Raw genomic sequence first — 19,293 nt, forward strand, 5'->3', positions numbered from 1 at the left:
CATGTCCACTGGAAAGGCAGTGGTATTCAAGCATTTTCCTTCTCTCTGCCCACCTATCCTTTGTTGGACTGTTTCAATGGAGACAGACCTATCCTTGTAGTTGATAAATTCCTCATCATCTAATCCTTCAAGTCCTAATGCATCATCTATGACATGAGCATCTAAAATGAATTCTTTCCCTCTAACCCAGCAACTTAACTCATTCTCCTTTATCACAGCATTTGAGTAAAATTCCCTAATCAAGGGTTCACAAACTACAGGGAAATCACTCAGAAGTTTTTCCCATCCTCTTCCTTCAAAACAACCTGGGATAAAGGTTTGTCTCAAATCCTCCAAATCTACAAATCTTTCTTGAATAATTCCTGCACTCATGAAGTTATCCTTGTATCTCTCAAAATGATGAACTGACCTAAATAGCTTAGAGTCCATTTTCAACCTTTTGTCAGCCTTCTTTGCAGGAGTTTTCTTCTTAGGAGGTGAGGGAGCCATCTGTGATCAATCAGAAGAGGCCACAACAGTACAGAGCAATATATGTGTAAAAACAAGTCAGTCACATGTATTTGTCAAAGAGATATCATTCATACAAATGAACTTGAAGCATTTAAACACAAGTTACTTAGATCAATCACATGGAAAAACAAGCCTAAGATAGGAAATACACATAAAAGCATCAGATATAGACACTAACTTAAAGGCAGTTATAAGTCAATGAGACAAAAACTGGAAAATGATATGACACATAAACAGTATTGTGAAGCACACATTTGCCCCCAAAAGATTATCACAAAAAAAACAGGCATATTTAGCACATTAAACTCACAGCCAAAAAAAAATGAAAACAACTCAACAGCTCAAAGTTCAGTTAAACTCAAAGAATCACATAGCTAAGCGCAGAATGAAGAGCAATAGTGAAACAACTAAGAACAAATCATACTCTAGCAGCAGCCTTCGCAATCTAAGCATGAACAAGGAGCAAAATCCGAAACACAAACCCATTTCTAAAGCACAAATATAAGCGAAAAATCAAAGGGAAAAACACAAAATCAAGTAGAAAAGAGTGCAAAACTGAAAACCCATACCTGTGATGTGAAGATTTTGAGCTACAAGTGTGCAACAATGGAGATTGGAAATGAGAGCACGGAGTGTTTGGGAGGGAGAAGATGAACAGTCACAAAAATTCGAGGGAAAAAACTGAAAATGATTTAAAAACTGCTCTTATTTCTGTAAGACACGCGATTTACGCGACTGGATTAAGTCGCCACACAGTCGCCAGCTCAAGCCGCCAAAACACACAAGACCAAAAATTTGAAAAAATTTTCTAAGTGTTTTTCGCGACTGGAAGGTCTACCCGCGAGTGAGTCGCGAGCTGAGCCGCGAAAATCTCTGAGTAACCTCGCGACTGGACCTTCCACTCGCGAACAAGTCGCCAAAAAATACCCGCGGAGACGCGACTGAGGCTCGCGACTTGACATACCCGCGACTGAGCCGCCAAAACAGGGCAAAACAGGTTTTTTGAAATTTTCAGATTTTTCAAACAAAAATACTTTCCAAAAGCACCTAAAACACTCAAAAATCTTTTTGTGCTTGAAATAACAAAGATTGAGCATGTGAAAACACATTTCATCAAGTACAATCACACAAATGAATATGGCATTTATTGAACATAAACTTGTGTGTTGTGTGTGGATAACAACAATGAGATAGTCCGTTGTCTAATATGAAGCTTCAATGATCAATTCAACCAAGCCATACACAATTAGCACTAGATCATGTGACCCATCTCAATTATAGAAATATGTATATATGACTTCCCACAAAACTTGATAACATGATTTGGAGCTTTACATTTGACTCCACTTTCAAACATAACAATTGACCTTTTTGATCTTTTGAGTCAATCACCTCTCATTGTGAGAGTGATATATGATATTTCACTTTAATGAATAAGCCTTTGGCTTTTTGAATGAACATTCACTTCAATATAAGGTCGCTTACCCTTTTTCCTAGTCAAATACTAGAATGTGCGACAGGCTTTTGCAGCTCAATATCTCTTTTCATTTGGAGATATACATTTGGAGAGCTCTTTTTAGCAAAAACAAAAATAAAGAGTGGGAAGATATATAGACACAAGTCTATGCAAGTCTCAAGATCAACAAAACCATTCACTAATCATTCATGACAAGTTTAAAGATCTATTTACAACAATCACAAAGATTTCAAGATTTTTCCCACAGTGATATAAGTGCATAAATACAAGCAATGCTCGAAAATGCACAAAGCCATTAGCACAAAGGTACAAGGCAAAACAAGTTTTGAGACAAAAGCTCAACAAAGTCAATCAAGCTTTTTGATTTTCTATTTTTTATGTGATTTTTGGATTTTTGACACAAGAAACAAAAAAATTGATAAGACAAAATTAAAGAAATGTGCAAAAAGACAAACAAACAACCAACAGCAAAAATAGCAAGCAAAACAATCAAACATAGTCACAAAGCATAGGAAGTATTGATGCATGGACATGTTGTAATGCTTATGCATGAGTACCCTTACTCACCCTCACGTCACTTGCGTTTGGGGTGATTTCCTTATAGGATTGGGTACGGGAGTTAGGGCTTTCAAACCTTCGTGAGAAGCTTTCCAAGCAGTTGGTGAATGCACCAATCATCTTCATCACGTTCATCATTCCGGGATCACCATTCTGATCTCTAGATTGATCTCCAGCCCAACTTCTTCTCTCATTTCTAGGTCCTCCTGACCTTTGAGGGGTTGCACTATTCTTTGCTCTCAGCTTTTGGCAATTTGGTCGAGTATGCCCTTGAAGTCCGCAGTAGTGGCACACATACGTTCCTCTAGGACCTCTTTGGGGTCGAGGACGTGACTTGGCACGAGATTCAGACCTGCCTGCTAACTGATTGTGATGATTTAACATCCGTTGGTTCACCAAATTCTTCTTCTCCTTCACCTCGAGCTTTTCACCAGTAGAGTCAGCTACAACTGGATCTTTGACCTTTACAAACTTTACTTCTTTTGTGATATTTCCAGATGAACTACCTCCTCTGGTATATCCCAATCCGGATTTGTCTGAAAAGCTCTTTTGAGATGATATAACATCATCTAGCTTCTTGGTGGTAACCCTCTCTACTTTAGCATTAGCTTGCACAACCTCACTCTCAAGAAACCTTACTTTTGTGTAAGCTTCGGACAACTCTCCATTCAAAGTTTCTATCTCACACTTGGCCTCCCTATATCGGATTAGGAGACTTTTGTAGTCCTCCTCAGCCTTCTTCATTTTTCTCACAGCAGCCTTGGCCACCCTTGTGTATTCCGCGGACTTCTCCAAAAGTAAGTTATAATTCTCCTGAAGATTCACGTTGCTTCCATCTACTTCAGCATCCGATTCTTCAACAATTCCTAGTGATTCATCATCACTATGTTCTCCAAGGTCTTGCACAAGCAGATTCAGTTCATCTGACGACTCAACATGAGCAATAGTCATAAAAGCTGAATAGTTCCCCTCTCCATCACAGCTCTCTTCAGACTCTGAGTCAGACGAATCAGAGTCACTCAAGGTCGTGGCATACACTTTACCTTTTGATTTCAAATAATTCGGACATTCCTTTTTGAAGTGTCCATGCCCGTTACATTCGAAACTAGTGACACCTTGTGTAGGTTGGGATTCTTTTCCATCTTTCCTTTTGAATTCCCTTTTCTCCCTTCCAGAACTTTGGAATTTTCTTTTATCATCAAATTTGCCATTATTTTTGAATTTCAAAAACTTTTTGAAATTTTTGACAAGGTATGCAACATCTTTGTCAACCACATCTTCTCCCGATAAGTCTTGATCTTCCACCTTCTCATTAATGGTCTTTAGAGCAAGAGATTTACTCTTCCGTTGATTGGGCAGCGACATCTCATAAGTCTGCAGAGAACCCACCAGCTCTTGCACTTTGATGTCATCGAGGTCCTTGCTCTCTTCTATTGCTGTCACTTTAGCTCGAAAACTTTCCGGCAATGATCGAAGGATCTTTCTTACAATCTTCGAGTCCTCCGTTTTCTCCCCCAAGTTGAACTTGCTGACAACCACTTCATTTAACTTCCCATAGAAAGAGTCAAAAGACTCATCCTCACTCATTTTGAGCTCCTCAAACCGAGTGGTCAGCATTTGTAACTTGGTGTCTTTCACTTTCTTCGTGCCTTCATAGGTAGTTTCCAAAATCTCCCATGCTTCTTTGGCCACGGTAATATGAGAAATCCTGTGAAATTCATCTGGAGACACACCACAGAAAATAGCATTGAGTGCTTTACTGTTAGCATTAGATGCAGCAAGTGCTGCCTTATCCCATGTGGATTTTGCTACCTCTGGTTTGGTCCAACCAATCTCAACAGCATCCCAAACGGATTCATCAATAGAACACAGAAAAGCTCTCATTCGAACCTTCCAAAAAGCATAATTACTACCATCAAAATATGGAGGTGCATTTAGGGATTGAGACCTATCCATCTCAAAAGGGAGTCAAGGATCACACAATAGTAATGAAACCAATATCAGTGTACCTGCTCTGATACCAATTGAAAGTTCAAAAACGTGTACAAAAACACCTTTGAACGTTTAGACCCCCAAATAACAACTTAATCAATTCAAGCAATATGTCAAACAACTAGTGTGCAGAAACTTAACATATGCTATCAAATGAAATTGATTAAATACTATCTAAGCCATAACAGATTAATATCCACAGCAGATAAATAAAAAGGCAAAGATAGAGAGGAAGGAAGATGCAAACACAAAGACAACACGCGATGTGTTATCGAAGAGGAAACCGAAGCCCTCGGCGAAAAACCTCTCCGCCGCCCTCCAAGCGGTAATCAATCCACTAGAAAATATAGTTGGGATACAAGGACAGCAATAGACCCTCCAAGCCTAATCTACCCAGTGCACCTAAGCCCTCCAAGCTTCTTGCTCCAACGAGGTTACGCCGAACCTTTTTCTTTTCTAGCTTCCCGGATTCCGCTACTAGACCGTAGCATCAACCAATGAAGATTGGTTCCTTCCTAACTGCTTCCCAGAAATCCAAACAGCAGTCTCACAATGATGATGATGGTGAGAACCTGGTTTGGTATAATGCCTCTCAAGGATTTAACAATGGAGAGGAAGAGAGTTGAGGAATTTGAAGAGATTCTAAGGTAGAGATTGTGGGTGAAACAATCTGGTTTTTCTTTAGGGTTTCTCTCTCAAAATTCTCTCTGGAAGCTCTCTTTCAATCGTGGGTAATAGGGGTATTTATACTGGAGTGGAGAGGAATGTGAAACGTCAGGTTTTTACAAAACAGGGGTGGCTCGCGGCTTGACCTCGCGGCTTGACTAAGTCGCGAGATCCAGTCGCGAGATAACCGTATGGCCAGTTGTCCTGTTTTGTCCTGTAGTGCTCCAGCTAGCATGACTGTTCATCTTCCAGCATGCTTGGCACGTGTGCAGCTTCTGGCGGCTTGCAGCCGCGAGTCACCCGCGAGTCCCAGCCGCGACACTCTGTTTTCTTGCACACTCTTGAGCAAACTTCACTCTATCTCACTCACTACCCTTACATCAAACCCACCTAAATACAGGGTTACTAAATGCTGAATTACAAGCAAATTTGGCACGGAATGAAGCCAATAAGATGGTTGAATAAATTCAACCTTACAAAGAGGCAGAGGGTTGTCATGGAGAGAGGCAGAGGGTTGTCATGGAGACGTGTCTTGTTCCTCTAAGACCAGATGGCCCAAGCGGTTACAGCAAATAATGCTAATGAAGCTGGTTTAACTCAGATATTTTGCAGAACATCCGAGAAGGAATCAGTGGCCACTGCACTTCTATCCACCCATCCAAAATCTAAATCCCAGACAACTTTGATACAATTACAACTCCATAAAGCATGTTCAACCGTCTCCGGAACACCAGCACAACGAGGGCACTCTGCTTCCTCCAGAATTTTCCGCTTCCATAAATTAACCTTGGTAGGCAGTGAGTTTGTGCAAGCCTTCCAGAGAAATTGCTTGATCTTACCCAGAACCTTCAGCTTCCATAAACATTTCCAAAAACCCCTTTGTGAGTCTGAAACAAGTGGGCGATTCGTGTCCCTATTGTGAAGCTCACATAGAGATTTATATCTGGATTTAACGGAATAACTTCCCGATTTTTCAGGATTCCAAACCAAGGTGTCGGGTTGAGGAGTGAAACTAAGAGGCAGAGACTTGATAAGTCTAGCATCAGGTGGATGAAAACACCAATCAATAAGATTGATGTTCCACCACCCTGTATTTGGATCAATCAAGGACTTTACAGTAGACTCCGGAGCAAGATGAAAGACTGGGGATTTAATTCTACCATCAGGACTTGGCAGCCATACATCCTTATAGATTCGGACAGAGTCGCCATTACCCACTCTCCAAGAGGATCCCCTTCAATTAAGTCTCTGGACCACAGAATACTCTTCCAAGCGAAGGAGCCGGAAGAAGATTTTGCCTCAAATATAGAATTATTTGGAAAATACTTCGCCTTGAAAACCCTATAGAATAGAGATTCCTTATCATGCAGCAACCTCCACAACTGTTTAGCCAACATAGCTTTATTAAATTTGCAAAGATCTTTAAAGCCAAGACCCCCTTCGCTCTTTGGTTGGCATAACACCTTCCATTTTGCCCAGTGGATTTTCCTCCTATCTCCCCTTTGTCCCCACCAAAATTTCCTAATGAGCTTCTCAATATCTTGGCAAAGCCCAATAGGCAATCGAAAACAACTCATGGCAAAAGTAGGGATGGCTTGAACCACCGCCTTCAAAATGACTTCTTTACCTGCTTGAGACAAGATTTTTTCCTTCCACCCTTGAAGCTTAGCCCACACTCTATCTTTGATGTAGTTCAAGCTCGCCTTTTTTCTTCTTCCCACCACTGCCGGCAAACCTAAATACCTTTCATATTCCTTAATTTCGGTCACCCCAAACAGATTTTTTACTTCTTCCTTAGTAGCAAAAGAGGCATTGTTGCTGAAAAAGAGAGTCGTCTTATCTGAATTTATTTTTTGACCCGAGGCCCATTCATATTTTCCTAATATCTCTTGAATTTTTTCCACATCCCCCATCCTGGCTCGGCAAAATAATAAACTATCGTCTGCAAAAAGGAGATGGGAGATCTTTGGACCATTTCTACAAAGAGACGCACCCTCAATAAATTTCCTATCCACCGCATGTTCAATTAACCCATTTAGACCTTTGGAGCATATTAGAAAAAGATAAGGGGAAAGAGGGTCACCTTGGCGAATGCCACGAGTAGGAATAATGTGGCCTTTAGGCTCCCCATTGACCAAAATCGAATAAGTCACAGATTTTACACACTCCATAATCCAGCCTATCCAAGTTGAATGAAATCCCATCTTCTCCATGATCCTTTGGAGGAATACCCATTCTAAGCGATTATACGCTTTGCTCATATCCAATTTTAAGGCCATATACCATGTTTTCCCTGTTTTTTTCCTCTTCATGTGGTGTAAAGTCTCAAAGGCTACCAAGATATTATCGGAAATAGCTTTATCCGATTGAAAAGCACTCTGAGATTCAGAAATGATGTGGGGTAAAACTTTCTTCAACCTATTTGCCAACACTTTTGATACCAGTTTATAAAGAATATTACACAGGGCAATGGGACGGAATTCAGTTACAAATTCAGGGCTTTTCACTTTAGGAATAAGAGTAATGAAAGTATGATTCAAACCTGTCTCAATTGAGGATAAGTTTAGACAAGAGACCACCGCTTTGACTACATCATCTTCTATGCTCTCCCAATAATGTTGGAAGAAGATCGGAGGCATTCCATCTGGACCCGGCGCTTTCAAAGGGGCCATTTGCTTCAAGGCTATCTCCACCTCTTTCTTTGAGAAATTTCTGATTAGGTTGCTATTCATATCTTCTGAAACCACCCGTTTTGTAAATTGAACTACTTCCTCGAAATCTTGCGGATTGGAGGAAGTAAACAATTTTTTATAGTACTCTACAATCATCCCCGAAACCTCTTCATTACCCGATGACAATCTGCCCTCAAATCTCTAAGTTCAGAAATGTTATTTCGACGGAATCGACGTGAAGCTCGATTATGGAAATAACTAGTATTTTTGTCACCTGATACCATCCAGTGAACATGGCTTCGCTGCTGCCATATTTTTTCCTCCACTCTAAGAAGCTCGACAACCTCACCTTTTAATTGAAGAAAAAACTCTATACTTCCTCCATTCACTGCCACCTCTTCTGCTTTCTTCAGAGTATTTTTTTTCTCCTTCAAAGTGTTGACTACATTACAAAACTCTTTCTTGCTCCAAACTTTCAACTGGGTTTTACAGGAATCAACATTCTGGATAACTCTAGAGATGGGCGGCTCTGAGGAAATAGCTTTCTAGGCTCTTTTAACAGAATCGTGGCAGCCTTGTTCCTCAAGCCACATTTGTTCAAACCTCCAGGGGCGTTGGGGCTTTGAAGTGATTCCCTCGGGTAAGACCAAAATAGGGCTATGGTCAGAGGAAGCACAGACCAATGTAGTAACCTTCAAAGCAGGAAATAGGTCATACCACGCTACTAAACTCACTGCTCTGTCCAGCCTTTCCCAGACTACACCACCGTCTGGATAAGTTTTGTACCAAGTGAACTTATTTCCCTCGAAACCGAGATCAAACAAACCGCATTCATCAAGAACTGCTCGGAATTTTTGCATCTGATCATACGGTCGTAACCGTCCTCCTAGCCTTTCATGAGATTTCAAAAGTTCGTTAAAATCACCTCCGCACAACCATGGAACCGAGAATCGATTATTTAAGTCTCTTAACAAGTCCCAAGATTTCCAACGGAGCTGAGTTTCTGGTGCTCCGTAAAAACCCATAAAACGCCAACCATTTTCCTTTCCTCTATTAATCAAAGCATCAATGTGATTATGAGAAGAAGACATAACCTGTAAATCCAAATCTTTCTTCCAAAACAACACCAAACCACCACCACGAGTTGATCTTGAGACCCCATGATGATGACCAAAACGAAGCGAATCACGTAAACCGACTAGCCTAAATTCATCCAGCCATGTTTCGACTAAAAACATCACTGAGGGATCTTGTGCCCGAACTAAGTCGCCGAGCTCTTGAACTGTCTACCGGTTCCCAAGTCCCCGACAGTTCCAACATAGAATACTCATTGACTCCGGCGAGGTTGCTCAACAACCTCCGCTGATTGCTCATAGAGCGTTGTTAATCATTGTTTTGCTTTGTTGTAGTCCAATTTTAGTTTCAATGAAGTTTATTTTCTCATTAAAAAATATAAAAAAAAAAGTTTCACAAAACAAAAAAGTAAATTATAAAATTTAAAAATAAAAAGTAACGAAACTGACAGCCACATGTTTTATTATTTATTTTTTTAATGAAACTTGCAGACAACCACAAATTGAAACTCGTCAGCCACGTTTTAAATTACTTTACAGCAATACAGCTGTACAGGACTACCTTAAAGCAAAAATAACAAAAGCATCTTAAAAACAACAAAAGCAAAAACACTACACATCTAGTGTGTTTGGTTCCGCGTTGCGTTGTTGCGTCTGCGATTTTACTCTTTTTTTTTTTTTTTTTTGACATTTCACGCGTTTTGCAGAAAATGGGGGCAAATGGCACTGTAGCGGCACTGTATCGGTACTGTAGCAGTACTGTTTATGGGACCCACAACCACTTTATTCATTAAAAAATATTAAAAATCGGTCCCACAATACTATTTACACATTTAAAAATTATTTTACTACAGTGTTTTCAGTTTTCAGTTTTCAGTTTCAACAACAATAAATTCAATCCAAACACATCCCTAATAACGTTCACAGGTTAAAGAGAGAGAGAGAGAGATAGGGGTACCAGTGGTCAGTCGCTAGGCGAAGGAGCCTGTAGCTTCCGGAAGACCATGGACTCACTACTCACGTCGAGGCAACTGACGGAGCAGGTAGACATGGCAAAACGGGTCAGAATTTTCTGACCCGACCCGACCTGACCCGAAAAATACCCGACCCAAACCCGATTTTTTTGACCCGAAGCAAAAACGGGTTGACCCGTGACCCGACCCATGTTTGTGCGGGTCAACCCGACCCGAACCCGAACCATTTTTTTAAAACTTTTTTTTTTTGGGTAAAAAAAATAGTGAAATTAAGACAATATTGGTTTAATTGTTTATAGTGAGGTTTAAGGAAACAATTGATACAGTTACATAACTGCATGCAAATTAATTGAAAAATAAATGGTTGAGCATTCTGTAATGAGTAAAGATTTTTAGATATCAAATAGTAAAGTACATGCTAAGATAATCTGGTTACAGTAAAGTTAAAAACAGATTTAAAATTATAGATATGTGTGAGACACATTCACAAGTGTGAAAATAGTAAAGCTAAAGTATCAAATTAGCATAAATTATGAATGCTTAGATCTATTTTTTAACAATTTATGTTCAAAATAAACGGCTTTTCAAAATAAATTATGATATTTCCTAGAGTGTGTGCTGCTTAACAATGATTTGATCTTCATAAAAGAAACTAGGTATAAATAAGTAAGCAATCAAACTTTAATGTATATCTCAAATTGAAATAGAGTGTCAACCACAATTGATAATAGATTATAAAATTAATTTTTAAAATTGTAACTTTCTTATATGTTTTTATTCTTTATCAAATGAGTTATCCAATAAGTCATTTGTATTTTTTTTTTTTTTTGGAATGTTGATATTGTGTAAAAATAAAACTTGTATATTTGTTTTACTTATCTTTGTGTTGTTCTGTTTTAGATAGCAATGTTAGGATTTGTATAATTTTAAAATTATTGAATAAATATTAATAAATTTAACTGAGTTTATTTTTTATATAAGTAGTGAATTCAAAATAATGCATTTTACATCAAGTAATATGTTGCATAACTATCCAAATGACAAATACATATTGTTTTCTTTATAAAATAAAATAAAATAAAATAAAATAAAATAAAATAAAAAATTTCATGTAAAAAATACGGGTCAACCCGACCCGACCCGACCCGCAACCCGATTGACCCGAACCCGATTTCAACCCACTTAAAATGACTCGTTTTTGACCCGTGACCCGTTTGACTCGTGATCCGATTGACCCGACCCGAACCCGACCCGACCCGCCCGTTTTGCCATGTCTAGGAGCAGGTGCACTGCGCGGCACACCCACACAATAAATTGGAAAGAATTTTTTGTTTTTGAGAATATTGTGATTTGGACTATCAAAGAAGAATTTGGATTTTCTTTTTTAGCCTCTTGAGGGCCACGGGCTGAGAAATGGGCCGGTAAATTTTTTTGGTCTTTTTTTATTTTATGAATTCAGTTGTAATTTTTTTGGGTTTTTTGTACCAATTATAATTTTGGGTTTTTTCTGGACTCTTCAAAAGTTTGAGAGGCCCATTTTTAAGGTTCGAAGTTTAGATTTTGAGGGACTCAATTCTGAAATTTATTCTTCTAAAAAGATTTCTGAAATTTGGGAGGGGGCCAGTAAGTAAGTTTTGTATAAAATAATGATCAAATTAACCACTCTTGCAGGAAAATTGGAAAAGCTAGAGGGTGCATGATTATAACCACAAGTTAAAAAAAAAAAAAAAAAAAACATAGCACAGATAACAGAAATTAACCTTTCTTTTCGCCAATTGAAACTAAAAGAACAGCAAACTTGTGCTATAACAATCAACTGATTAAACGTTGAAATAAAATATACCTATCCAAAATACTGCTATTTCCCCGCCTGTTTATACAATGCTCAATTTTGTCTTATTCAATTAATACAAACCCTCACATCCAAAAAAATGTGGTAGTAGCATAAACAAAGGTGGAAATAGCATACATTCTATAATTACACATAAAAGAATTTAGCCATGGAGATTTTACTTGGACCTACAAGTTATATATTGTGATGATTAAGATATATGATGATGATAATATTTCGAACTTGATGGTGATTATATAATATATATATATGATCATGGGCACTGTGGATTGTTCCCAGGGCCCCCATAATAGAAGTAAGTGCCCCATTGATTGTTGGAGGAGCTCTTGATGCTGTAACAATTGGTGTTTTCAGCTAGGGTTGAGATATATTCCACTGAGCTGAGACTATTATCAGCATCAACGATCTCTAGGTTCCGAAAGTAGCTTGCTTTTCCGAACCCATCATTGGCAAAGTGACCCGAGCCCATTTGGGTTGAGGTGTGCTCTCCATTGGCCCGTGTATTCACCACCTCACCGCCCCATTCCACCATGGTGGCATGGTCAGCTAAGTGTGTAAATAACTCTGCTGGCCAATATCCTACTAATGTATTGTCACCAAAGCTCATCCACCAATTTCCTAGTTTTGGATCCTATTTAAATTAAAGAAGAACACAATTAGATGTACATGTGATGTGAGTAATGTAACCAGGGGCGGAGCTGCATGAAATTTTTTTAAAATATTTTAATACTATATATAAATATTTAACATTTTAAGCTGGTCTAATGATGCTCTTAAAAATATTGTCCAATTGATCTAGTAGTTGTAGAGAATGTTGTTTTTTCCTCCCATTCATTTTTTTTATTGTAAAATTTGTTCACATATCTGTTAAAGTTTTGGATCATTCATGTCTTTGAATACTTCATTAGTTCAAATGAAATTTTTTTACTCACTTTGGTATACAATTTGATAACTTATTTTAAAAATGAAAACTTAAGGATTCACTATGAAGGATACTAAATTAGATGTATGTATAGATATATGTATTTGTACATGTTTATAAAAGTTTGTATAAGCTAATAAATTAGTATCATAATTTGGCCCCCAAACAAAAATTTATGGCTATGCCCCTAACTGTAACAGAGAAATTTTAGTACACAATTTTTTATCACAACTCTAATATGGTGAGTGGAAGATTAAAAGTGGTAAATACATGTGTAAATAATTATTTACCCTTTATGGTCAACCAGTTCAACAACTTGTAACATACAATGTAGTTTTAGAAAAACTGAAAAAAAAAATGATGTATGTGTACCTTCCAAATGAGTATGGTGATGTCGTATTGATTGGATAAAAATGATGATATTGGAGAAATGGCAGCTCCGATGGCAATCCTACTGTTGGTTTGCACAAATCCTGCACAAAGAAGGTTGTAGCACCCTGTTGCCTGATACGAATCAGTCTGTAATACAGAACAAAAAGGATTAAATTTCTCTTTATCAATATCAAAAGGGGATTAGTTGTATTGCTTCGCTAAATTGAGTTATATATTATTTTACAAGCATAGGTAAAAGCATATCTACACCTGTTTGAATATACACAAGTTAACTAACAATATATTTGGGAGAATATAAAAGTATAGAATAAAATACGTACATTATTATAAAGGAATAGAATGAAATAAATAAATAGAATAGAATAGTGCTTTTTTGAAAGCATAAAATAGTGCATTTTCTTTTGTGTTTGGGAGTTTATAAAAAGAAAAAAGAAAAATATATATAATTTGGCTATTGTAGTCAATAATTAGAGAAATGTTATGTCCACAACAATTTTACAACATTTTCTTAACAAATCTTGAGTGACAGATTGTTATGATTAGAGCAAAAAAGTAATATCAATAATAGGTTTAAATTTAAACCAATAACTATTAACCATTTATAATTTATTGTGAAAATATTGTAAAAATATTATGAACTTATCATTTCTCCAATTATTAATTAAGAGCTTGGATGACTTAAGGAAAATTCATTAATTAGTAGTTAGACACCGCATGTAAGGTCTCAACTTTTTTTTCAACGAGCATGTGAGCCTTTGTCCTATGTATTAAAATGGGTTCCATATGTGGGATTCGAAATCCATTCATCATTTATGAAGGGGTAGAATGATAAGGCGAATATTAAATATTTTCACCCAGAATCTGTCACACATAAATGCTAAGAAGCCCATATGACATTTTCCTGGAAGCCAAGGCACTACAATTTAATTCACACCTCGATTATATGTTTGGACAAAATGTCAAAATCCCAATGACAAGTATGCCCTCACCTAGTGAATTCTAATAAATACGTGGGTCACTGTGCATAGTTTTCCGAGTCTCGAATATCAGTTGTAAATGGCTTTAGAATCCACCAAAATAATAAAGCGCTGTGGCTGACTATTTCATCTCAATACTAACTGGCCTCAAATGATTGTTAGCTAAACATTACTGCACATTTGAATTGGTACAGCCATGACTCAATAACCTGTAATGAGAATTCATTCATTACTAGGCTCGATTCAGAATGTGCAAAAGGGAAGGGTAAGAAATTCAACAGAACTTGCAATGCGGCAAATTTTGAAATCTTACATGTGCACTAAAAGGATAAGAGTTTGTAGCTCATTAATATAGCACGCTGCCCTTTGTTATAAAAAATATGCACTAAAAGATATCTAAACTAAAGAGGTCATGTCTATCCTTTTCAATTTTAATTTCATGTCTCTGGTTTCTATGTTTTTTAAACGTAAACAAGATTCAAGTCAAGCACAGTCCTGTCATTTATCGAAATATTCGAGATTATGATATTCATAAATTTTTATTTTATTGGTCTTGGTGCAAGCATAGTTGAAAGTCTTGTAATAAGCGTGGAAATCAAATATAGAAATCACGTCAAGAAGGAAAATGAATGGAAGGACCTAACATTATCACTTGTGTCGTATTTAATATGTATAGATAGTTAGACACCTTTTTATGGAATGTCACAACTCTTATATCCTTTCAAATAAATGTGACCCTTGCGAAGGACTATAATATTCATTCAGTAGACAATAAGTCTACAAAATTTATAAGTACCTACCATCATTTATTTATAAAAAAATAAAATAAAATTAGAATAATAAAAAACCACAATGTGTGGAAGGGTAAATGACTTTAAAATAAGTTATAAAAGTTTAAGTTCTTATCCCAGCATGGATATCTCTAATGGAAGGAGTTGTAAGGTTCCAATGTTACCAAACCCAAGTTCACCTAATGTTTTGTTCTTGCAGTTAGAAGGATAAGAATATGAATATCTTCTAATTCTCTTCCCACACTAGTTTGGGGCCTCTGGGCAGCAGCGAAGTCATTTTAGCATGCATGGTCTATTTCCAGCTAAACACAAAGTTAGCACTAATTTGGACTTCGGTCACACCAGAAAGGTGTAACATTCTTTACAATTTAGTTGATCAAGTGTGTGTTTGGCAAAAATTATTTTTATTAATTTATTTTACTATTCAGTTTATTTTTACTACTATTTATGGGTCTCACTGCATTTTTTGGTACTATTTATGGGTTTTATTATACTATTTTAATTAAGTTTTACCTTTTACCTTTATTTACAATACTTTCAACAAAAAGTTTTCAATTTCAACAAAATAAATAAATTCCAAATAGACCCCAAGTGTGAAAAAAAGTATACTTGACCAACTAATACTAAAACTTTTGGTGCACGTGTTTACAGATCAATAGGTCTTATAGAGCTATGAAAAATTCCCAAATAAATTCTAATAGATTCACTACCCTAGAAGATGAAGTTGACTTTGACATAATGTAATCTTAGTAAGAGGGAATCTTTATGTCTCTAACCACATGAAAGTAATCCACATGATCATCTGCTCAAAATGATTCCATTATTTGCATATCCAAAACAAGACGTAAATTTTAATAGTAATAATAATGAATGATTACTGTGATAATTATAACAACAACTGCAATAATAATAACAGATGGTTGTGTTAAGGAAGAGAGAGATCTGACCGTCCAGTAAGTGAACAATCTTGGCCTGCTGTCACCATAAAGCTCCGGACTGACCTGACTAGTAGAATGATCAAAACTTCAGAAAAATTCGAAGTTTTATAATTGATTAACCTATTTATTACTTTAATTAAGTTACTTCAACCAAAAAAATAAAATAAAGATACTACCATTAATGTTCAAAGAGAATCTTGTAACTTGCATTGCATTAATCGACAACCCTCAGAATTCTATAAATGTACCACTCCCATGTTTTCATATTTTCTAGAAATAATTACTAATAAAATACAATAAATGATAGAATATTATAATTAAGATTGTTGGGTAGTGTGTTTGGCTAGACAGAAAATGGAAGAAGTACCTGCCATCCAGCTTCTATGCTGTTGAGATCTGAGCCGTCGAATGAACCGGAAAGAATCCAAATCTGGGAGAGACTAAACTCGTTCACCACTTGGATTGCTGGGTCCCATACGTTTATTGTTGCTCTTGCCCCATACACTTCTTGCGCTCCAGTGTAGGCTATTGCGTGCTATAAATGTGTATACCAACAAATCAAATAGAATTTAAAATTGAATCCATTTAACAACCCAAAAGATAAACTCATAAAATTATTGACTTCATTATATATTACGAAACCAGAAGAGCTATTAAAGGGCAACAACAAGAAACACAAATCCCAACAATGAACCGAATATTAAAAAAATTTGAATGAAAGTCTAGAGGTTAATCTGGTGGAGGAGGTCATGGAAATGGAAAATAATCAAATGGTTAAAATTCAGTATAATTCAAGGAGTGAAAATTTTCAATTTTTCTTTTTTGTTGTTGTGGGAGATTTTTTTTTTTTTTTTTTTTTTTTTTTTGTGTAGAGAAAATAAAAGCAAAAACATTTTCTTCCAACTTTATTCTTTACACCATTTCATGTAAGAACCCAAATAATTTAACTGAAAAGAGGTAACAAGCTATTTATTGCCTCAAAATTGAGGTGGTAGACCGTAGATCTCATTTAATGCATATTGTGTGGGGGGAAAAAAAGAAAGAGTGATATCAACCATTACATATATTCATGGATTTCTTTCAAACTTCAACGAATTAAAATAATTTTATATTTTGGAATGCTTCCTTTAATGGGATATACATCACATGAAATGCATTAAAAAAAGTCTTTCAAACTTGGATGCCGTGATTTTTTTTTCAATAAATTGACAATGCAAGGGGGAGTTTCGAACATAAGGATATAAATAAAAGACCTAAGGTCAATATTCTCTTTCCTTTATTTATTATTATTTTTTTGAGTTTTCTTTCCCATTTCATTTAATTAAGTTCATCATCAAATCCAAAAGAAAAAGATTTAAGTGTACCATCCTTTTAAAAAGCTTTTAACTGTATTTACTTTTGGTCCAGTAAGGTTCTTCTTATGCCTCCTACTATGTTGAAAGGAGAAGAAGAATTGATTTTTGTTTTTCTTACTAGGTAAATAGGGGAATGGGGTTGGTGGACTTTAAGACCCAGCGTCCATATACCAAAAGAGGTACTAGAATCATTAGGTATTGCTCGAATGTCAATAAGAAGATGATGATGATGATTATGATGGTACAGTCAGGAAATGATGTAGAAGACGATAATCAAAACCAAGTCGTGCATACAAGGATTTATAGAGATAAGATATAGCATACCTCATGGCCATTGCCACTGACTACATCGGGTGCATCAGTGCGCCTAGTAAGAGAAACCCTACGTTGCTTCTTCCCAAAGTCAAACAAAGACTTGGCTCTTAACACATCATGCATTGTGCTTCGCCGTATGGGAACCGTTCCTCTTGGACATCGTGTACCATTTTGATGCCACATTTGCCATGCACCTTTCACTACTTCATTACTCTTCTCATCTCTCGCCCCATCTTCTTTCATCATTCTCACTTTGGGCATCTCTTGAGGATGTCTCTGTAACATTAACACAATGATAATCCTCACTATAACAAATAATTATGTATTTGAGAGAAAAGAAAAAGGAAAAGTTAAAAAGAGAGAAAGTAAGGTTGGCATATATCTTTATGCTATAGCTTTTGTACCTGGATCTTGTGATTCTTTAAGAGAGGATGATCTAAAGCAGGTTGTTTTCTTTTATGGACACAATCAATGATATCTCCATCTGGGCTCTGGGAAGATTGAAAGATAATATCACAAATAATTAAAGGAAACCATCATGAAATCTAATCAAAATATATGACAGAAAGAGGAAAAAAATTTAATAATGAGAAGGAATTTAAATTTTGAATGTCTTTGTCAAAAACACACGTAGTATCAGTTGAATTACAAAGAAATGAAACACATACCTCTATGGTCATGACGGCAGGCTTGTTAATCTGGTCCAAATGCGTCTTTATCCTTTCAAGTCTCAAGCTGCTCACTTGCCTATATTCTGTGTAATTTAGACCCAAAACCGTAGGAAATCTCCCAAGCATGATAGCAAAACAGATAGGCAGAAGAAGAGCTAAAAACCCTCTCTTCCTTCCAACAATACCCATATCTCATTCAGTGCCAAGAAACTGGGGAAAACTAGAACAACATTACTAGCAAAACCAAGAGCACAAAACAAACCCTGACTTTTTTCTTGATATTACTAAACCCAAACACCAATACAAACAAAGAAAGGAACAAAGAAAAGGAGTTGCATTAATGGTGAGGATGGGTGGTGGGTGGAGGCTAATTAAATCTTGCACAGACCCCCTTGGACTTTCAGCATCAAGGTCATCATTGCCTGCATTGGATTCAATATTTGATATACTGATTTAAATATTTTGTTCTTTGGAACAGCACAACTTGAAGCAAAAGAAATTAAGAGCTGGAGGGCAGGCTTCAAAGCATTATAAAAACACAGACCTACCCAACTGAAACAACCCCCTTTTATTGCACTCCTTCAATGTGTATCTGCCACCATACACTTTGCCATTAATATTTCTTTGAAACAGCACACACTTGCTTGCTTCTACGACTCTCTTTATCTTCCTTTCCTTCACAGTCTCCATTCCTTGGTTTCACCTTTTTATATATAGTAAAATTGTAAGTACCACTCAACATGGTGAGCTTTCTATCCTTTGGTACTGCCACGTGGCATTTGTCCCACTTCTCTTTTACCTAATAATGTAGGTATATCCGAATGTGAATATGATATGTTACCACCTTCAACATACATTTAGAATTACTTAGCATTAGGTATTGATAATTAGAATTAACTTTTTAAATGTATGTTTTAGTTTTGTTTACGGGGAAAAGTTTTTAAAAGAAGTTACCTATAAGAGTTGTTTTCTACTCTTCCTAAGTCATTTGCAAGTCGTATTATTTTCAACATAATTAAAATTCTGTACTTCTTCATAACAATACATAATTTTAATATTATATACATGTAATTTTTTTTAAAGCAAAGAAAAGTTTAGTTTCGTCTTTGAGAGCATTAGCACATTTAACTTTAAGAGATGTACTTTTTTTTTCTCTC

General features: G+C 36.4%; 1 protein-coding gene across 2 annotated transcripts; it reads right to left on the reverse strand.

Moving 5' to 3' along the window:
• Positions 1-11,673: 11,673 nt before the first annotated feature.
• Positions 11,674-18,805, reverse strand: LOC115982183. Of its 2 annotated transcripts, XM_031104716.1 has the most exons (8): positions 18,681-18,805; positions 18,134-18,558; positions 17,870-17,956; positions 17,475-17,741; positions 16,163-16,330; positions 15,805-15,858; positions 13,069-13,215; positions 11,674-12,405 (listed from the first exon to the last, which is right to left on the reverse strand). In XM_031104716.1, exons 2-8 carry the CDS (start codon positions 18,323-18,325, stop codon positions 12,028-12,030), a joined length of 1,293 nt encoding a protein of 430 aa, XP_030960576.1. In that variant the 5' UTR covers positions 18,326-18,558; positions 18,681-18,805; the 3' UTR covers positions 11,674-12,027. The 2 variants fall into 2 exon arrangements, with proteins under 2 accessions (XP_030960576.1, XP_030960575.1); XM_031104715.1 differs by having other exon boundaries at positions 18,134-18,805.
• Between the last annotated feature and the right edge of the window lie 488 nt (positions 18,806-19,293).

The sequence above is a fragment of the Quercus lobata genome, chromosome 3, assembly GCF_001633185.2.
Source record: "Quercus lobata isolate SW786 chromosome 3, ValleyOak3.0 Primary Assembly, whole genome shotgun sequence".
NCBI lineage: Eukaryota > Viridiplantae > Streptophyta > Magnoliopsida > Fagales > Fagaceae > Quercus > Quercus lobata.